This window comes from Colletotrichum phormii (genome assembly GCF_030913505.1).
Source record: "Colletotrichum phormii strain CBS 102054 chromosome Unknown BDP81scaffold_2, whole genome shotgun sequence".
Lineage (NCBI taxonomy): Eukaryota > Fungi > Ascomycota > Sordariomycetes > Glomerellales > Glomerellaceae > Colletotrichum > Colletotrichum phormii.
In genome coordinates, this window is record NW_026851444.1 from 713,758 (window position 1) to 733,852 (window position 20,095).

A 20,095-nucleotide genomic window follows, 5' to 3' on the forward strand; every position below is an offset into this window, starting at 1 on the left:
GAATTTTGGCGCAGACAGCTCCGACTTTCCATCGATGACAGCATGCCAGCTGCCCAGAGTCGAGGGAGCTTGAGCCACTAGCTTCAGCCACAGCGATCGCAAATTCGACCCCACTTCAGCTGACTGTGGCGCAGGGTTAAGAGAGCGCGGCCAATTAACCAAGACGCGTTGCCTCGCTGAAGTGGACGCGTCTCAATTAAACATTTGGCGTCCCCCGCGACTGCTCGCAAAGACAACTCTATGACAATTGCGACAACAGCCACTGCGACCAAGACCCCCGAATCTCGTTACACTGTCGTTTCCATATCAAATTCAAACCACGAAGACAAGACTCCATCATGGATCCGCCACCGTCGATATCTCCCAAGCGCAAGCAGATGCCCATGGCCAACATCTTTGCCGCAAGGACGCCTGCCCCTCCATCTTCTGCGATACCCTCGTCCTCGCCCGCATTCGGTACCCCAGTCCATCCTTTAAAGCCGTTCAAAGTTTCAGCGCCGACGAAACATGCGATCCTGCCCATAATTTTACCCCCAGCCACACTACGACCACTGGCATTCCGTACCTTCACAAAGAAACACAGCCTGACCCTTGCCTCCTCCGCCCTACAAGAACTGGCTACGTTTATCGGCCGGCATTGTGGTTCCGCATGGCGAGAGGAAGGGCTCGCAGAGAAGGTCCTGGAGGAGGTGGCCAAGTCATGGAAAAGCCGCAATGGCGGAGTTATCGTCGATGGCGCAAGCCCGGAGCTCAAGGATATTCTGAAAAACTTGGAGGGGAACTTGAGCGGGGGCAAGATCGTGGCCGGCGCCAGAGGCTTGAGTCGGCAGAATAGTCTTCTGATCGAACCAGGGCAAGATGTGGACATGTCAAATGCGAGACTGGGCTTGCGGCCGGCTCAGGCATCACTGACTCGAGAGGACAGCCAACAGAGCTTTGGCATGTCTAGCCTAGGCGTCGAGGAAGAAGAGGACGACGAGAGTATCAAGGATGCGCGGAAGTGGTTCAACGTCATCGATGCCTACGATCAGCCAAGATATTCTTACAACGTTGCCAAGAAGCATTTCGAGAGGTACGAACTATGATTTGCCCTAGGCTGGGACTCACTCGCTAACGATGAGCAGGGAAACCTCAAAACCGTCACTCCTGCCGCCAGCATCACACAAAACTGCGCTGTTCAGAAACAGGTACAATGTCATACACCAAAGACTGCTCAGGAATGAGTCTTTCCAGACGTCGGCTGTCGCAAGCACGAGGGCCCCCTCGGGCAAACGATCGTCATCAAACCAACTAAACCATAAGATCACCCCAATCGCCAATCTCTTAGGTCGTCACGGTAGCCATCACATGCTTTTGGGCATGTTGAATGTGTTACCTGCTGGAGGCCTCGCGATTAGCGACCTGACTGCCACTATTGCCCTAGACGTATCACAAGCTGTCGCAATTCCCGAAGATTCAGCCTGGTTCGCCCCTGGAATGATTGTACTCGTAGACGGTGTTTACGAGGAGGAAGAGGAGTCCGTCGGTAAGGGGCTGAGTGGTAGCAGCGGTGTCGGAGGAACACTAGGTGGCAGGTTCCAAGGCTTCTTCATCGGTCAACCCCCATGCGAGAAGAGGAGAGCAACTTTAGGAGTGAGCGGACCCGATGGCGGCCAGGATCACACCATAGGAGGTGGACTCGGCTGGATCGATTTTCTCGGCGTCGGGAGCGAACGAGCCGTTGGATCTAAGATGCGGAAGCTCGAGCAGCGGCTACTGCCCCGCCACTCTGCCGAGGAGGTGCCCAGCAGGGGGCGGATGGTGATCATCGGCGAATTGAACCTCGACCAACCACGGACGTTGCAGGCCTTGCGGAGAATACTCGCAATATATGCAGCTGAGCCCGAAGGCTCAAGTCCCATGACCTTCGTTGTCACGGGGAATTTCACGCAGCATGCTGTTCTTGCTAGGGGTGGTAGCGGCGGCAGCATAGAGTACAAGGAATATTTCGACGCCTTGGCTTCGGCACTATCCGACTATCCCACGCTCCTGCAGACGTCCACCTTTGTGTTCGTCCCGGGAGACAATGATGGTTGGGTGTCATCCTTCACCGCCGGCGCCGCGACCCCGTTGCCCCGGAAAGGAGCACCGGACGTCTTCACATCACGCATTCGACGCGTTTTCGCGGCGGCAAATGCAGAGCTCGGGGCCAAGAGCGATGGCGAGGCCATCTGGACATCGAATCCGAGTCGTCTGACACTCTTTGGCCCGAATCACGAAGTTGTCGTCTTCCGAGACGACATCTCGGCCCGCCTCCGCCGCTCGGCAGTCCGCCTCAAGTTATCAAAACAGAATGAGGGCGAGGACGAGGAGAACCAGCCTCCTGAAGCTGGACTGGGGGTAGACGACGTCGATATGGCAGGAAACGTTCAGGTCGAACCAGAGGAGGCTATGGACGTCGATATTCCTAGCGAGAAGCCCGCTGTCAAAGCGGTCAACTCGAGCGTACCTCAAGATATCCACACGGCGCGGAAGCTCGTCAAGACGATTCTGGACCAGGGATACCTCTCGCCTTTTCGTCAAGCAATCCGCCCAGTACACTGGGATTATGCGACGGCTCTGCACCTTTACCCTTTGCCGACTTCGATGGTCCTCGTGGACACGACGGCGCCGCCGTTTTGTGTGACGTACGAGGGTTGTCACGTCATGAACCCGGGCAGCATTCTTGTGCCGGGACGGACGCGGGTCGGCCGCTGGATAGAGTACGAGATTGGCAAAATTGGGAAGCTACGGGAGACGACGTTTTAAAGTTACAGCATAGCGGTATTGTGGTTTGTAGTAGATTTGGGGCCACAGTGGTGGCTAGAAAGGGAAGCTGGAAAATGGAGTTGAGAATAATACCACCATCTTCAAGGGAAAGCAAATACTTTAACGATGACACGAATCTGAGCATGACATGAGACCTGCGTGTGTGTCACATCCTTTACTAGGTCTTCCCCAAACACCATTTCAAGGCGAAGTACTGGTCACTATTGTTGTACTCTCGGCCCAGAGTTGTCGTTCCAGTGTTTCACAGGGGATATAACGGCTTATAAACTATGCGAGATGATATCCAGTCAAGTGATGTCTTTCTCGAGGTGAGGAATCCGTCACCGCGGATGGCCATCACAGCCCGCTTCATGTGCCTGATTAGGAGCAATCAAATATTAAAACCCGGCCTAGAAAGTGAATGGGGATTTCTGTAACCTTCACTGGCCGCGTGAACTCCATAGAAGTATGCAGCACTCGGCGTAGCCAAATCGAAGGCGCTGCTTTCTAGCACAGATCATGGACTGCTGGAAAGGTATGCCGTTGAATCGAAACTCCTAGATTCGGACTTCGCCCGGTAGAAGCTCAAGGTCATGGTCATCACCAAGGCATGAGATTTAAGTTGAACTTCCACGTGGAGAAATGTGTTTCCCAAAGACTCGGGAGTAATGAGCTGCACGTGAGCCGTCGCTCCACCGCGAACCTTCCTGGCTTAGTGCACCACTAGACCATGGGAGGCAGGAGATTCGTCCAGTCGTGGGAGAGTAAGGTACCTAGGTTGCGTGGTTGCGTACCACAAAGATAACTCTCTCCCCGGCCAGTCAGAGCAGTCCAGGCCTGGTACGCGCTTGACCGCTGCTGAAACGGAGTTGACGGAAATGTGGAAGTCGGTCCACGTTCTGGGCTTTCTTGCGGCATCCGCACTCGGACACACTTCTGCGGTTCCCTCTGAGGATTGCCCATCGGATTCGAGCGAGCACTAACAGCACATACCGCTATCCTGGTCAACGTTCCATAGCGGGATAGGTACCTGAAGGTCTTGTCTTTCTATCCCATCTTTCTTCCATCCCAAGTGCTTGCCAGCATCCGTCGGGCCCGGCTTTAAGTAAGTTGTTAACCAGTGGTCCCGGTGTAGGTACACATCCAAGGTATACAACACTGTCCATCTGCTTCCACTCTGACTGAGTTTGACTTTGGTTATTATCGAGAGAAACAGAAGAGAGCAAAGACAACGAGAGGTAAAAGGCCCATGATGGCCTAGACCGCGGGCCAAATTAAGCGAGAAAGCACCAACGCCAAGTTCGGCCGGGCCTAGCCTCCACTCCTCCGCAGCATACCTTCCAAAGTACAGTGCTTCGCTTCGGTCCAATCAAGTCAGCGCCAGACCACCTGGGCCCTCACCTTCAATCGCCTCGCATCTCCTTGTCCTGGGCGCCACTTGAGCACGACCTGCATCGTGGGGAATCTCGATCGAGATCTCACTGAATTCCCATATCATCCCGCCCAAAGCCCCATTCGGCCCTCCCGGCAGTCTCGAACCGCCGCTGATCTTCATCCAAAACGACGCAGGAGGCACAAACCGAATGACTTGGCTTTTGCCAGCATCGCGAACCTCACTCGCCAGCACTGCGTGTGCGCGCTTGCATTGCCATCCAGGTTGCGTTGGCAGCCTCGGCCTCGAGCTTACCCTTGCTGACTGTCACCGTCAGTAACACCGGCTCCGTTTTCGAATACCGGTACCTTGATCTACCTCACCTCTGCGCCCCAGCTTGCCTTGCTGCTGCTGCTGCTGCCCTTTACGCTTGTTAGAGCGTAAGAAGAAACGCTCGGCAGCCTTCTAGACGCCACCTCACGAGCCGGGGGATCTGGTTTCCGTCGTCAGCATTTGCTGCTACCGTTTGGCCCCGCCGCACCGACGTTGCACCCGTCTCTTCGGGGTTTATGGATCTGGGCATCACGGCATTCCGTCCCCGCTCTCAGTGAACCGCCGTTGACGGGACCGCGAACCCCGTTGCAACCAGAACGGCCATGGCATTGTCACCGGGTGGCATCGTTCCGGCTCAGCTGGGCTTCCTTGCCATCTTTAACCCGTCGTTGGGTCATTCCGATGAGACTCTTGACGATCAAATTGTCTACTACTCTTCAGTCAGCACCCAGCGACATAAAAAGCGTCACCGCTCACGTGCCAAGCCCACCGAGAATCTGTCTCAGGAAGAGCGCAATGAACGTCTTCGTCAGATCGGTCTTGCTCAGGGCATGGTCGAGTTCAGCAAAAGCTTCTCCGGCGGCCAGCCTGTCGACTCCATCGACACGGATAAGACTCGTGTGATCCTCCATGAGCTGGAGCAAGACTGGTGGATTCTTGCTGTGCGTTCAACCTCACACCAACTTGCTTTCTCTTGCTGATTGTCTACAGTCCATTGATCTCACTCGCATTCCTCTGCCGCCTAAGCTCCAGACAGGGAAAGCACAAGAAACCCCAGAAGAGGTTGTCGAGTTTTCGTCTAAGGAGATTAAGCCCTCATCCCTTCTGCTGCAGGATCTGTTCCGTGCTCACACCATCTTTCTGCTTCATCATGGCACCTCACTCAGTGCTCTATTTGTACGCTCCCGAAGGACCAATTTCCTCAGCCTGCTTGGTCGATATTGGGACCTATTCTTGTCAACTTGGAACGTAATGTTACAAGGGAACCCGATTCGCACAGTATTTGGCGGCATCAATATCGCTGCCTCTGGCGAACTGGGCATAGGCGTCGGCGAAGAGGAGCGCGGCAGTGGAGAACGAGAGGTGTTGGAAGGCCTCGTCGCTAGAATTGAGGGTCTCAAAGACATCGTGGTTTCAAAATTTGGATCCCTGGATGCCGATGGGGAGTCGAAAGACGGCAAGGAGCCGAAGAGGTCCTGGTTGGGTACCGGACAAGATCCAGGTCCTGAAGACGGTGCGATATTTGTGGGGACAGGAGCGCTGTCTCGCAAGTCAGTGAGAGACGTGAGCCTGTGGATGGAAGACTTGTATACGTGGGGAGATAACGCCTACGGCGTCATCGACAGTCCGACATCTCTTCGCGCTGGTCGACGGGGCAAAAAAGCCGAGCCGGCGCTGGTAGCCAAACCAGCCCCGGCCCCGACGGCTGCGGCGGAACCAGCAGTACGGCCACCTGCTCGTCCCAGCGCTCATCGATCAAATTCTGGGTCTGGTTCCGGAAGCTCGACATCAACAAGAACGCTGGCTGAGCGGCGTGGGCTTGAGATGGGCACCGTGAAAGAGGCCAAAATGCCGGGTTCCACCAAGGACAACTCACACTCCGTTCCTGAAGACGCCGACGCTGACGCCGCCCCTGATTCCACAGCTACGTCAACACAAGGAGAGGGTGATGGCCACATGGACAAACTTATGACGGTCATGAAGCTGGGTTACGGCACATATTGGTCAATCGGCAAAACGGATGCTTCTTCATCTGCCGTCAAAAGCCAACTATCTGCCGTTGCTGCCTTTCAGACAGGGGGGTCCTCTAAGGCCGCGGCGACTGCGCATGTGAAACCGAAGCAGATGGATGACGACGAGGGACACTATCTTATCGGCCTAATGGGCGATGTAGAGGAGGGCAGTGGCGATGAGGAGAACGGAGCCTCAGACGAGGCAGCTGAAACCGAGTCGAACTCTCGTACTATGCTCCGCACCGTACACGTTGAACTCGACAAAGTAGGTACGGATCGCCTAGAGGCAGATGTCGTGAGGAACCTCGGCAACCTCACGAACGACGTGACGCCTCTCGGGGCCAACGCCGTGAGCTCGAACCCAACGTTCGGAAACCAGGACTCAAACAAAGCAAGCAAGATGCGCGTCGTCGTATACGTGAACAAACCCTTCATATTCACCTTTGTCTTTGAACTGAGGACCGATTCGCTGGCCTGGAACTCGTTTTACAAGTCTCTTCACTTCCAGTTGGCACCTCTACGAAAGCCGCTTTTATCTTCGATCCAATATCGGCCGGAGAGGCCGGAGGCTAGTTCCTCGACGTCCAACATCTACGACCTTGTATGGGACGCCGAGGCTATGACGGTGCATTCGACTATCCCGAATATTCCGGATCATGCACAAGCGTTCCTATCAAACGCACAATTACCGTGGTCAAGGGTGGAGGCCATGAACACACACATGCAACTCCTCAACATTTTCAGCCTTACCCGGCCGGAAATGAACCAGCTCGAGAGAACCTGTAAGACCAACCGCGGCTGGTGGGTCGTCTGGCAGCGCATCCTGAACCGACACGCCGCGACCACCGGCAGTGAAGCATACCAGCCGACGCAGACCTACAAGGACGACGACACTTCGACATCTGACAGGGACGTTTCCCCCGCGAGCGGCGACGGCTCTAGTACGGCGCGGCCATTGTCACCTCCGCCGCCGAGCCCGACGGTTAGTAAGGAGATTTTCTTGATCCGTAGAGCGAGCGATCACGCGGGCTACCGCGGCGTCAGCTCGTCGTTTGCCGAGGGCGGGATAGGGTTGACGGGATCGGGGTGGGGCGGTGACGGCGCGGGCCGTCTTGCGTCGGGGATCGGCATTGATACACGGAAGTATATTGAGGGACTTTTGAACTTTAGCCGGTAGAGCACACGATACAGTTTCTCCAAAATCTGGGGAGTGAAGGGGGCAGTAGTTCTTTCTTTTTCCTTCTCCAACTACTAGGTTGAGAGACACGCGGAATACGCGGGAAATGCAACAACGGGACAGCTACGGCTATGGCGTTGGAGTCATACATGGTAGAAGGGTCAATAGCAGGGGAGGTCATCTTTGGTGTGATACACATCGGCGGTGGACTCTTAGTTCATTGCCAAGAACATGATTAGATGCGGGTAATTTTTTGATGACCGTGCGTAGACGCATTGCACTCGAGTAACGTCATGATTCCCTTCCTGGCGTACTTTCTTAGGACGAAAGTGCCCGGCTTGGCTTCGGGACTAATTAATGAACCCATGGCGTGTGTCTGTGTGTCACTGTCTGCCCTGGTCTGCTTTGCTCCCTACCTTAGCACTCTTAGGCGGCGTACAAACAACAGCTCATGGTTTCCACGCTAGAGAAATTGTAATTCTTTTCCTGCGGCAGTAGCTTGACAGCGGCTCGCTAGCCATGACGCCATGGAATCTTGAATATGACTTGCGATATTCGGATCCATTTGGATGTGAGTCAATTGTTGTAAGCGTCACGATCCCAGAGCAGCAGTGTGGAGGGTATCTTGGAGCTACATTGCTATGAGCTTTCTTGACAACAAACGTGTAATGAAAATTTCCATCAGGGATTAAGTAGGAAATCGCTTCGGGTCACTAACCCGATAACTAGGTATGCAACTGTACATACGTCTCAGGAGCCGAAAGTTGGGGAGCTGTGAGGGAAACAAAGGTTATGATCCTTCCAATGCCAGTAGGATTGAGGTTCTCAACGTGTCTTTTCAAAGAAGTGTCTTTCATCGCTCCGTGTTACGTTCTCAATGATACTAGTCAGAGTTTAAAAGCAATGGATTGGGAACACATCAGGCCCATAAAGCTTGGTAGCTTGAGACTTTCGGAAACTCCATCAGCAAAGAAACATACGGAAATCCAAAGAGTTTCTATTTGCCCCTAATGTTGTTGTGATGCTAATAATCAATAGAAACCGGCCGCCTTCAAGCGACGGCAAAAGTTCAACCGGAACCTAGGGAACAGACATGGGCTGGTAGCGCTGGTTTGAGGGTGTAGATAATGGCCGTGAGTTCACCACGCCGGAAGCTTGTTGATTGGTACGCGGGTGTGGCTTGTCCGTGGGAAACTACTGGGGGGTTGGTGCCCCTGCATCTTCTGCTTTTTTACCTCGATTATCGTGACTCCTGACATGAGGTTCCGTGAGGTTCTTGTTGATGGATGGCAGATACACTAGAGTTCGATGCGACGAGGTTTCCCAAGCGCGGGATATGTTGGCTTCACCTTGTTTCACCGAAGTCGTTGCACAAGGTTTGATAGGATGGCAGCGATCGCAAACCAGGGTACGAAGACGAAAATGACCAGGGCTTAGATGGGTTGGCGATTGATGTGGATGGTTGAAGGGGGATGTTTTCCCTGGGGGGTTGCTGGGCTGCGGCCGATTTTCCCCAAAGCAACAGCGAATCGCCAGGAAGAGGGGGAAGGGATTTGCTGCAGGGGCCGGGAGAAACACGCGCAGACAAGGGGCAGAGGATTTTCCAGGATCCCAGGGTCCCAAAGAAGTGGGAGGGGGACTGCGAGGCTCTTCACCTGCCAACCGGCATCACCCCGCCGGTAACCTACAGTACAATTACAGTATCCGTAGGGAAGGAGTCTGACAGAGTTGACAGGGCTCGAGGACCGAGAAAAGTTTTTTTAGTTTGTTTTTTTTCCCTTCCATCCATCCAACAGGAAAGCTGAATGGGAAACTGATGAACCCTGCATGCCAGGAAGGCAGAAGAACAGAGCCAGCCACAATTGCCAATGAGAGCCGCGCGACCACGAGCGCTGCGGCTTTGCTTGCGGTCTCCCAAGAGTTTCCCAACAGTCCACAAGCTTGAATGAGAAATGGCTCCAGTGGACCACGCTTTTTCGGGCACGTCGGGAGAGGCGCCACCAGAAACGCGCCACCATCTGTAAAGAAATATCTCTCTCTCTCAGCTCCGAATTACTCCCTCCCCTGCAAGATTCTACCGCCTTGGTTTCAGAAGCTAGCTATTGCCAGTTGGATATTGCCCTATCCGTCAGGACGGGGGCAAGCTCGGTGGGCGCGAAATGTATGACGGTCGCGGATGTCCCAGGGATTCGTTGGGCTGAACGCGGTCTCGTCCAAGCCGTCTAGCGGCATCGTCGGGGCCGTCTTGGGCCCTTGGATGATGCCATTGGACCGCGTTAGGCATGTCAGGCGCTCAAGCAATGTCAAGCTTGAAGCAGCAATGCAATGCAGAAAGCTCGCCCTACCTACCGGCATGGTCTGTACTTTGAGTAACTTACCTACCTTGGTAAAGGTAAGGAAGGTATTGTGTAGAGTAGGTGAGTACGTATACGTAGAGGCTCAGGTGCCAGAGCACGGAAGGTGAAGGTAAGTTGAGGTACGTACCGTGTTAGTGCTGTGTGTTGTTGTGTACGGAGTACCTAGTATTTTGCGCGCGTGAAGCAAAGACATTGGCTGGTGAGGTCATAGTTCCCGCAAGTGCCGATCCATCATCGAAGCTCTGGCTGCCCTCTTGTCCTTGTCCGCGCGCAGCTTCCGCAGCAGCCAGCGCAAATGTCCATGCCCGGTGCCGAAGAGTCTTCCTCACCTTACGCAGTACGGAGGGTAGAGGGCTTAGGTTCCCATCCATGTCCGACTGACTTTTGCCTGGGAAGAACCCTCCTCGACCGATCCCATCCCACTCTCCCAACTTATTAAAGATACCCTTGTCTGCTGCTCATTGCGACTGCCTTTCCGCCACGACCTTAATCACCCGACAACCAAAGTTTAGATCCAGAACTGTCTTATTTGTCCCACGCCACCCTTTAACACTCTGTTCGACTTTGTCTTCCTCCACATCTCACACATACAGCTACAGTCCAAAATCAACGTCTTATTGTTGGTTTGGCAATATCACCAGTAAAGATTCACCATCTTCATCAAGCACCAGGCACGCCACAGCATCCAGCTTCGTCTTAGACACTGCTATAAACAAGCCATCGATACCAAGTCCACATTCCACTGCTCATAGAAGACCGTTCTCTCGGCTTTCAAGTCTAGACACCTGAGATTCGTGCCGAATATCCACGACACTCGATACACAATCAGCCCAACATGATGGAATCAATGTTGCAGATCCTCGTCCGAGGTGCACAGATCCTCTGGGTCCTCCTCTTCACAGCACTGATCGGCAATGTCATCGCCCTCAACATCAACAGCGCCGGCTCCGCCATGGCCGCCATCAACTTCTCCATGTTCGTCGCCGTCATCAGCTGGCTGGCAGCTCTCTACGGTCTCGCCGCCGCCTTTGTCTCGGCCATCGCCATCCCCATTGCCATGCTGGCCCTCGACGGCGCCGCCATCCTCTTCACCTTCATTGACGCCATTGTTCTCTCCGCCAAGCTGCGCGCGGTCAACTGCGGCTCTTTGAACAGGAGCGATTTGCCGAGCGACTACATCGTCTGGGGTTCCGGCGACGACGAGAAGCGCTGCCGCGAGATCCAGGCCAGCACCGTCTTCGTGTGGTTCCTTTTCGCAAGCTTGTGCGCAGGAGGCTTCTTCACCTTCATGAACTTCCGTCGCGGCGGCGGCTCTGTCCGCAGCTCTCGCCCTAGCATGGCCCAGGTCGGCGTCTAAGTCTTCGACTTTCTTAGTACTGTGCGGCGCGGACTCTGCAAATGAGATAGAAAACACCGGGTACGGAATTGGGCAGGGCAGCTGGGTAGGATATTTGGTTCACGCAAGATTTGCGGGAGGGCCAATGAGTCCTAACGGCGTTGGCGGCAGGTTATTGCTTTACTTTACCTTTCACGATGGCATGTAGTAGTAGTAATGAATGACAGGATATGGATATGGGGTGACATGGATATACTGTCATGGATACGGCGGGGCCTTCAATGCCTTGGGAGCCGGGGCATTGGCCACAGAGCCATCAGCAGCTCTTTGTAGTAAAGCAACGAATTGATACCATTCTACAGAACTACTCTTTCTTCCACTGTTGATGATAGCCCCTAATCAGAGGTTATGGTAATATGTGTGCAGCTCCAAAAATGACCGCCTGGAGACAAACCCCACTATGAGCGTGAGCCTGTGAACCTTTGCCCCCTTGGTATGGATCTCATGTTGGACTATCAGTTCGTTCAAATGTTCGATTTAGATCTAGTTTGCTCGGCCGGGCTGGATGCCTCGCCTCAAAATGTGCCGCCTAGTCTTCTATGACGGCTTGCCCTCAACGCCAACCATGTATACACGCCGAACACCATGTAGGATGTTACAGGCTTGATAGTAGAATGCCCAAAGTCCATCGGTTTTTCCAAGAGCCCATAGGCCCCAAATGCGCTTTCTTATAATGTTGCTGCTGCCTCAGCCGCGCCGGCGGCCTTGAAGGCGCCCTTGTTCGTCCACCGCACCTCGACGTTGTGCATCCATTCCATGTATCGTGACCAGCCTGATGGGTATACCGTGTCAGCATCTCGAACAACACCAAGAGACTTGAGGAACCGAGGAAGGAAACTTACTCCAGTATGCAAATTTGCGACCAAAATATTTCCCGGCAAAGGGTACAATGACCATAGTCAATAGGAGCTGAACCTGCTCCAGACTACGCTCCCATTCCTCCTGGGCGTCCGATTCGTCCTCGGAGTCTAGCACGCTGCTCGATATTGAAGGCAGAGAGTCGATCTCGTCATTATCCGAGGAAGGTGAGACGTCATCGTGGAAGATGAACGAGTCGGTGGATGCCATCGTGACGGGGGAAGGCAGGCGTCGTCGGCCCTTGGTTGTCGGCAGCTCGGTTCTTAGGTCAAGGTGCGCTTAAGGAATCGGGGGAAGAGGGTATCGAGCTCAGTCGGCGCGCTGCTTCTCGGAAATAGCCAAAGCTTAGCTTTGGTACGCGTTCTTTCGATATTCGTAGCTGTTATGATACAAGACGACCCTCTTGATGGGCGTTCGCGGGGGAGGGTTGATTCAAGGTCCGCGATGCCTCTCCAATGGTCGGTGCAGCTTGAATGGGCCAACAGCGGAGATCGAACGTCTGGAGCTCTCCCCCCGTTTCCTCAACCAGAAACGGTAATCGGAACGGCCACTCGCAGACGTTGGGAAATTCAACTCTGATTGGCTTTGGGAGCTCACTTTTGATGGGTCCCGTTGACGTTGGAGGGCGAGAAACAGGGGGGGACATAACGGCAACAGGCAGAGACGTAGAGAGTCACCTCGAGTCACGTGATACGTAAAATCACTGAGTCACAGCCCGGGCACTCACACCTGTCGGGCGCGCAGCCGCTACCTTACAGTGGGCAAAGATAGTCGTCTTCCACCACCCTCACGTCACACCCCCTCAAGAAAATATCCCAACTGCTGCAGCCAATTCTCAACTCTGCTCTCACAAATTCCCATTACCGAACCATTTTGTGACGGACCACAGACAGCCTCCTTCCGCCATTTCCCAGACCGGTCGTTTGGATTTCTGCACCACATCGCGCCGACAGTAGACTCGTTCACTCGCACCGTGGACCAGCCCAGATTATCAGCCCAAGGAATTCACCAGGCGCCGCCCCAGGATACCTAACCGAGACTCGGTTCAGTGAGACACAGGCCGCAATCATGGATGTCGCAGTAAGTTCCCGTTGCTAGCCCTCCCTCATGCGCACTTCTGTGCACCACCACCACCCACTGGCCCCTCCACCAATCCCATGCTTAATTACCCCACTGCGAACCGGAACCAGACACGAATTGAACAGAACATTTTCCGTGACTCAACCTCTGTCAAACCGCCCGAGCTGCTAGACATCATCACCACCTGACTGTTGTTCGACCCCCCGTCCCCTCTTCTACTGATCCAGTTTTTTTTTCTCAATTCCTCAAACGGAGAAAAAAAAAACCAACAACCATTGAATATCGTCTTCTAACATAGGTGCCTCCCCCCACAGGATACCACTCCCGCTCCCGAACGCAAACAGCGCAAATCCGTCGCCTTTACAGACGAACAAGTAGTAGTCGACGTCGACGGCTCAGTCACGATGGTCAACGCCACCGAGGAACCCAAGGAGACAGCCCAGTCGCACACGCCCCGTACGCCACCGCTTACCGCAGCCCTTGAAGCCTTACATGCTGATGCCAATTCTCAAGCTGGAGCCGAAGATGCGACGGCCCCTGTCCCCGATGTTGCTGAAGATGGCGGCCTCGACCTGTCAATGAAGAAAAAGAAGAAGAAGAAGGTTCCCAAGGAAGGTGACGACGCCGAGGAGGCTGCCGCTGGCGAGGATGGTCTCGACCTGACGATGAAGAAGAAGAAGAAGAAGAGCACCAAGAAGGCTGCCGAGGGCGGCGAGGATGACGAGTTCACCGCCAAGCTCAAGGCCCTTGAGCTCGAGGGCAAGGAGGACGGCGCCGAGGCCGAGGGCGCCGCCGACGATGGCGACATGGACCAAGGCACCGGTATCTGGCAGCACGACGAGACCAAGGCCCTCAGCTACAGCCTGCTCCTGAACCGCTTCTTCCACCAGCTGTCTCAGAAGAACCCCGACCACGCCCTCAGCGGCTCCAAGAGCTACAAGATTCCGCCCCCGCAGTGCATGCGCGAAGGCAACAAGAAGACCATTTTCGCCAACATTGCCGAGATTTGCAAGCGCATGAAGAGAACCGAGGAGCACGTCACGGCCTACCTCTTCTCCGAGTTGGGTACCAGTGGTTCCGTCGACGGAAGCAGACGCCTTGTTATCAAGGGTCGTTTCCAGCAGAAGCAACTCGAGAACGTGCTGCGCAAGTACATTAGTGAGTCTTTGCTCTTTTGCCCCTGACGTTTTGCTGCCGCGTATATGCTAACCAAAGTTCTTTTCTTCCCTATAGTCGAGTACGTCACCTGCAAGACCTGTAAGCTTACGAACCAAATACCCCACCATTTGCGTCTCGCTGCAATTACTGACAACCGACCCCAGGCAAGTCCGCCGACACCGAGCTGTCCAAGGGAGAGAACCGTCTGTACTTCATTACTTGCAACTCTTGCGGTTCGAGACGTTCCGTCACCGCCATCAAGACTGGTTTCTCCGCCCAGATCGGAAAGAGAAGAAAGATGCAGGGTTAAGCGACGACAACCAAATCACGACCCCACGGACCAGAAACGAGAAAAGAGTTGGAGAGGTGTTTCTTCTGCGCTATTTACGTCCTTTAGCGTACTCTTGTCTTGTAGATATGACTTTCGCTGGCCCAGGCAGTGTGCACTGCGGCATTCACGGCTGCGGCGCTCCGGGTGGCCAATGGATTGATGGCACAATAGAGAAAATTGGCGTTTCCACCCTCAAAATTTGGTACGGTAGTCGGGCAGTAATGTCAAATCTTTTGATGATCTTCGTATCTTTGGCTTGCCTGAAAAACGCGTATCCGTAATTGTTAGCATTCTGTGGATCTGTACGATAGCCGTGACGCACGCCGCGGACGTGTGTCGTTGATGCCGCATTTCGGCTTTCGTACGGTGGGAGGAGTGCGAGGGCCGGAGGGGCAAGGCCGACCGCACCTCACATGTGCGGCGACGGATGATCAACCACTACCACCACTTTGCTCACTCAACCACATGACTAAACAGTCCACGCGGCCAGCAGCTCCCAATTTCAATATAAAGAAGTGCATCTCACAGAGAATTCCGGACTGATACGAACAAGTCTCTGGCATCTAATCCACACCATACAAATCGGCACATCGCGGCTTTAGGAAGGCTTATCATCGACCCCTCAGCCCCGATAAGAGACCCGAAGCATCTCAACCCCCAAACAGTAGGTAAGCAAGCAATGACGGGCGAAACCCTCCAACCAGGCCAAGCCGACCTGCCTTCGGCTAAGAGCACGGCATCGTACTGGCACCGTGAGCCCTCCAAGACGTTGCTCGGCCACAGGACCACGAGGGACCTGCCGCCGACTGCGGACATTGTCGTCGTCGGCAGCGGCATCACGGGCGCCTTTGCTGCCAAAGAGCTGCTGGAGCGGGCTGGCGCTGCTGGGGAGGGAAAGAGGGTTGTTCTGCTTGAGGCGCGGGAGGTTTGTTGGGGAGCTACTGGGCGGGTGAGTTCTAATGATTTCTTATGGTTTCTTGTGTGATTTGAGAATGTGCCATGATGGAGGTTATTCATAATATGGGAGGGGGCGAATTCACCATGAGAGCGTTGGTTCATACCATCGTCTCGCTCACTCATCACCATACCATCCCAACCAACATCCCAAACCCTCCAACCTACCTTGTAAAGAAATCATCAGGAACTAACATCACCCATCCAGAACGGCGGCCATTGCCAACCAGTAGCCTACAACCCAAACACCGCCATCGCAACCTTTGAGCTCGCAAACTACGCCCACCTCCGCGATCTCATCACCGACAACGCCATCCCCTGCGACTGGGTCTCCCTCCGCGGCGTCCACGCCCTCCTGACGCACGACCTCGTCGACGCCGCCCGTAAGCAAATCGCCGCACTCCCACCCCGCTTCGCGCCCCTCGCGCGCCTCGTCACCGACGCAGAGGAGCTCGCGCGCCTCCGGATCCCGGACGCCGTCGGCGCCGTCGTGCAGGAGGAGGCGGCGAGCGTGTGGCCGTACAAGCTCGTCGCGTGGATCTTTGAGGACTTGCTGCGGCGGTTCGGGGTCGACAAGGTCGGGGATGACAACGCCTCGTCAGGGGGCACCGAGCAAGGCGTCGTCTCCTTCAACATCCAGACCTCCACGCCCGTAACCCGCCTCCAGCACCTCCCACCCACAACTCCCTCCTCCACACCATCATGGATCCTGCACACCCCGCGCGGCCAAATCGCCACCGCACAAGTCCTCCTCGCCTCAAACGCATACACCTCGCGCCTCCTCCCCCGGTTCGCTGACCTCGTCGTCCCCGTCCGAGGCCAAGTCGCGTCCCTCTTCCCGCCCCGGCCCCGGGCCGAGCTCGGGAGGAGCTACGTCTTCATGGCGAGCTCTGATGCTGCGAAAGGTGAGCCAAACCAGGATGATTACCTGATCCAGCGGCCTGGTCCCGGGCTGGAGATGATTCTGGGCGGTGGGCGGGCGAGGGGCACGCTGCGCGGGGTGGGTTTTTCTGATGATGATGAGGTTGATGCTGTTGTTGCGAGGTATTTGAGAAGGGCTGGGGCGGGGAATCTTGATCTTATTTCTGGTACTGCTGCTGCAGCGGGCACGGGGCAGGCGCAGGCGCAGGACGAAGAGAACAGCGCCAACAACAGCAAGAAGGAGCTGGAGGCGAGCCACGAGTGGACGGGTATCATGGCCTTCTCGCGCGACGGACGGCCGTGGGTCGGAGAGGTGCCCGCCGGGGCCGTCCTCGGCGGCGGGGAAGGGTTGTGGGTCTGCGCCGGGTATACAGGGCACGGGATGCCGCAGGCCGCGCTGTGCGGACGGGCTGTGGCGGGTATGATGATGTTGGGCAGCGGCGGGGAGAAGAAGGAGTACGACGAGGAAGAGAAGCTCCCGGCCGAGTTCTTGGCTAGCGAGGAGAGGGCTGAGAAGGCGAGGGCTTTGCCTTCCATCAAGGAGATGGATGACTTGGACATGTTCTTGTTGTAGTTGTTGGATTCGCTAGCGAGCCTACATTACCTTGGCTACCTCTGCCATTGTTTGATAGGGCGTATAAAAGACATGGTCTGTCTGCGAGTTTTTCGAACAATGTCCTCCTCCATCACAGCGTAGGTAGCTTTCACACAGCGACGAGCAGGAATCCCCCTACACTGTGGCAATGACTTGACCATCTAGACTCTAACCTCCCACCTCAACGGAATATCACTCCTCCGTGGAATGCTCTCGCCTCGTGAAACCAGACTTTACTAAATAAGTAAAAGGTGAAGGGGGCGCAGACGGAGGAAGGAATGCTGAACGCCGTCCCGGCTCGCTGGACTGGCCCAGGACGATCCGGATCGTTGCGGAGCGAGACACTGACTTTACACTTTAACAAGTCCCTCAGAGACAATCGCCTCCGCAAACTCTAGAGCTAAAGAGGGGCTTTGAGGTCTCCACGGCTAACGCAGCCGCAGTAACAGATGCGATGCAGAATGTCTCTGCCAGGCTGGGCGAACATTTGCTTTTTCTTCTTCGGATGTCACCTGAGCTCGCCGTTGGAATGCCGACTGGTGTCATTTTGCGAACCAGTGGGAGGCTGTTTGCCCCTCCTTGCGTAGTGATACTTCCATCAAATGTCATTGCGAAGAGACTTGCGAGGGTTCTCAGACATGGAGAATGCCAAGACCTGAAAAAGAGCAGTCACTCGGCCGATTGTCCAGGAAACGCGGAGGGTGGGAGTACAGATCGAGTTCCAATGATGGGGTTTTTTGTACTTTTTATTTTCTTCCTGGAAACCCACATTGGTTCCAATAGCCCATTCGGGGAGTACCACATGGGGGGTGGACTCCCCTAATAGATATATACATTGAAAGTTAAGTTTAGAAACTGACCGGTGGACAAGCATATCCACAAACAGAACACCAAATGCATCCGCCCATGATGGACCCAAGAATGGGATTCGCATCCACAGGTATAGAGATATTCGTCATCACATCATCAAAACCGTAGTTTTGTTCATTGTCTTTTTGTTATCCAATCCAGTCCCGTGCTGTGAACCAGGCGCCGTCCCCGTTGAAGAGGGTGTGAAATATAGCCATATTTGTTATTGAGATTCGAGTGAAGGATGGCTGTCTTAAAGAAATTGCCATGATGGGCGGACTGGGAAGCGGCATGGCAAAAGACGATGAAGCACCCGTAGAACCCACTGGACGGCCTTGGAGGCTGGAGCCAGAGCGCGCGCCATTGCGCCTCTTAGTCAAGGAACTTCCACTCGACAGTTCCACGGCCAACGCCGAGGCTGCCGAAGAGGTCGAGGAAGGCCTTCTCGCTGACGTCAATGTCTTCCGCCTTGCAGCCCATGCACTTGTCGCGGACGGTAGCAGTGGTGGTCTTGCCATCGCAGGTGATTTGGACCTTCTTTCCGCAGTACGGGTTGCCGTTGGACTGGGCACCCATGACCAAGTGAGAGACGGCAACAATGTTCTCGGTGTTGTCCTTGCCGCTGTCGTCCTCACCGCAGGCGCCAAGACCAACAGCGTAGTAAGTCAGGTCACCAGTGTGCGTGGTGCCTCCGGAACCACCGCCGGAGCCACCAGAAGCAGCCGAAGTGCTCGCGGGAGCGGGCTGGCTGGTAGTAGGCTGGGGTGCGGGCGCGGGAGTAGTGGACGTGGTAGGAACCGGCGCCGGAGCAACGTAGACAGAGGTCGAAGTCGGGACGGGCTCGGGAGTCGGGGTCTGGGGAGCAGGGGCGGGCGCAGATGTGGTGGTGGGCACGGGGGCGGGCGCCTGCTGCTGAGTGGACTCCTTGATGGGGGAGGCAACAGCGGAAGGCTTCGTGGAGGTTGACAAGGTGGTGTAAGACGATTGGTCGGCGGGCTCGAAGAACTGGGCGGGCACGGAAGTGGTAGGAAGCGCAGAGCTGGTGGACGGGACGTCGGAGCTAACCCAGACGGTGGAAGTTGAGTCGGCGTATACGGTCTCCCATACGGTCTCGTAAACCCACTCGATCTTCATTTCGCGCTTCTGGTGTTTGCCGTGGACATGGCGGCGTTTGCTTCCATGCTGATGGGGCTGGGCAATGGCAGTGGTAGCCAGGACGGCGCAGAGAAAGGTGGCGGTCTTCATTTTGGTCTGGTGAAGACTGTTGATTGGTATTTGAAGTGAGTTTTGTTGTTGTGATTCAGGAGACTTATACGGTCTCGTGATAGTATAGTTGGTGATCGTCCTTTCCGTCAAGGTGGAGTTGGAAGCGAAATGAATGCAATGAGCTAAGCCTCTTGATCAGGGAATGTGCTTGCTACAGCGTGGGAAAGCCTGGTTGGGTTCAAGGTTGTCGATGGGAGCTCGGAGCAGTGCTTGGCATGTACTTGATGTTTTGAGGCAGGCTGTTTCTGTAGAGTTGGGATGAAAAGGGGAGTTCACTGAACTCTCTGTGACGACAAAGACGGGATGAATCCGTTGGTTGGTAGTTTGGATGAACCTCGAAACAGTCTTCTTTGAAGGAATGAATTGGTAGGACTGATAGTTGGTCGAGCACTGCTCAAGGGTCCAAGAAAAATGAATGAATGAGTTTTGTGGTCGAACAAGAAAGAGCGTTGTTGGATGAAGAAAAGAGAGAGGAAAAGAAGATCCCAAAAGACGTACGAAACTGGGAAGCGGATGTCGACCGGGATTTGTATGTCAGGCAAAGACTGCACCAGACGACGGGTACGAAGTACACACCACACACAAACACGACGTTGGAGTCCTGGACAGCAACAACCAGGGCAGGCCACAGCCCACAGGCACAGGTGAGCCACTTCGGGACTGGCGAGACTGGGTGAGGTGGGAAGAAGGGGGGCGCGGAAAGCAGGGCTTAGGGGGGGGGGGGGGGGGTGCGGGGTGGAGGAGGCCTGCAGGTCCTGCTAGCGCTGGCACCATCCATCCAACGCCACCATCCTCTCGCCCAACCAAGTGACGGAGGAGCTGCTGACGGTGCCATCGGTACCTGAGAGGGCATGGAAGCGCTGTCCAGGCACAACCAGGCCGCACCGTAGGGATGGGGTAGCGTCCTACAGAAGTCGCAAAAGCCCCG

The 20,095-nt window shown here is 55.1% G+C and overlaps 7 protein-coding genes across 7 annotated transcripts; 5 read left to right on the top strand and 2 right to left on the bottom strand.

Annotated features, from left to right (window-relative positions):
• Positions 1–338: 338 nt before the first annotated feature.
• On the top strand, positions 339–2,787 carry BDP81DRAFT_389430 (DNA polymerase alpha/epsilon subunit B; the record flags this gene model as incomplete). Its single annotated transcript, XM_060587252.1, has 2 exons — positions 339–1,072; positions 1,125–2,787. 2 exons carry the CDS (start codon positions 339–341, stop codon positions 2,785–2,787), a joined length of 2,397 nt encoding a protein of 798 aa, XP_060450342.1.
• Positions 2,788–4,815: 2,028 nt separating this feature from the next.
• BDP81DRAFT_445163 (uncharacterized protein) lies at positions 4,816–7,402 on the top strand (the record flags this gene model as incomplete). Its single annotated transcript, XM_060591917.1, has 2 exons — positions 4,816–5,154; positions 5,204–7,402. 2 exons carry the CDS (start codon positions 4,816–4,818, stop codon positions 7,400–7,402), a joined length of 2,538 nt encoding a protein of 845 aa, XP_060450343.1.
• Positions 7,403–10,138: 2,736 nt separating this feature from the next.
• Positions 10,139–11,459, top strand: BDP81DRAFT_415409 (marvel domain-containing protein). The gene has a single exon (XM_060589451.1). The coding sequence runs from the start codon at positions 10,595–10,597 to the stop codon at positions 11,114–11,116; it is 522 nt and encodes a 173-aa protein (XP_060450344.1). The 5' UTR covers positions 10,139–10,594; the 3' UTR covers positions 11,117–11,459.
• Positions 11,447–12,605, bottom strand: BDP81DRAFT_415410 (uncharacterized protein). The gene is made up of 2 exons (XM_060589452.1): positions 11,998–12,605; positions 11,447–11,927 (listed from the first exon to the last, which is right to left on the bottom strand). Exons 1-2 carry the CDS (start codon positions 12,221–12,223, stop codon positions 11,824–11,826), a joined length of 330 nt encoding a protein of 109 aa, XP_060450345.1. The 5' UTR covers positions 12,224–12,605; the 3' UTR covers positions 11,447–11,823.
• A 181-nt stretch (positions 12,606–12,786) lies between these two features.
• BDP81DRAFT_415412 (domain found in IF2B/IF5-domain-containing protein) lies at positions 12,787–14,828 on the top strand. The gene is made up of 4 exons (XM_060589453.1): positions 12,787–13,093; positions 13,408–14,251; positions 14,327–14,350; positions 14,416–14,828. The coding sequence occupies exons 1-4, from the start codon at positions 13,082–13,084 to the stop codon at positions 14,559–14,561; spliced, it is 1,026 nt and encodes a 341-aa protein (XP_060450346.1). The 5' UTR covers positions 12,787–13,081; the 3' UTR covers positions 14,562–14,828.
• Positions 14,829–14,947: 119 nt separating this feature from the next.
• On the top strand, positions 14,948–17,031 carry BDP81DRAFT_364964 (FAD dependent oxidoreductase; the record flags this gene model as incomplete). The annotated part of the gene is made up of 3 exons (XM_060586502.1): positions 14,948–15,531; positions 15,745–16,624; positions 16,673–17,031. The coding sequence occupies exons 1-3, from the start codon at positions 15,262–15,264 to the stop codon at positions 17,029–17,031; spliced, it is 1,509 nt and encodes a 502-aa protein (XP_060450347.1). The 5' UTR covers positions 14,948–15,261.
• A 1,242-nt stretch (positions 17,032–18,273) lies between these two features.
• Positions 18,274–19,146, bottom strand: BDP81DRAFT_389436 (RlpA-like double-psi beta-barrel-protein domain-containing protein-containing protein; the record flags this gene model as incomplete). Its single annotated transcript, XM_060587253.1, has 1 exon — positions 18,274–19,146. The coding sequence occupies one exon, from the start codon at positions 19,144–19,146 to the stop codon at positions 18,274–18,276; it is 873 nt and encodes a 290-aa protein (XP_060450348.1).
• Positions 19,147–20,095: the final 949 nt, after the last annotated feature.

Excerpts from the sequence above, each read along its gene's own strand:
- BDP81DRAFT_415410 (XM_060589452.1), bottom strand. The coding sequence starts at position 12,223 with ATGGCATCCACCGACTCGTTCATCTTCCACGATGACGTCTCACCTTCC. Across the intron at positions 11,928-11,997 it reads TCGCAAATTTGCATACTGGA|GCTGGTCACGATACATGGAA; the intron begins GTAAGTTTCCTT and ends TATACCCATCAG.
- BDP81DRAFT_415409 (XM_060589451.1), top strand. The coding sequence starts at position 10,595 with ATGATGGAATCAATGTTGCAGATCCTCGTCCGAGGTGCACAGATCCTC.
- BDP81DRAFT_415412 (XM_060589453.1), top strand. Across the intron at positions 14,252-14,326 it reads CGTGCTGCGCAAGTACATTA|TCGAGTACGTCACCTGCAAG; the intron begins GTGAGTCTTTGC and ends TCTTCCCTATAG. Across the intron at positions 14,351-14,415 it reads GTACGTCACCTGCAAGACCT|GCAAGTCCGCCGACACCGAG; the intron begins GTAAGCTTACGA and ends AACCGACCCCAG.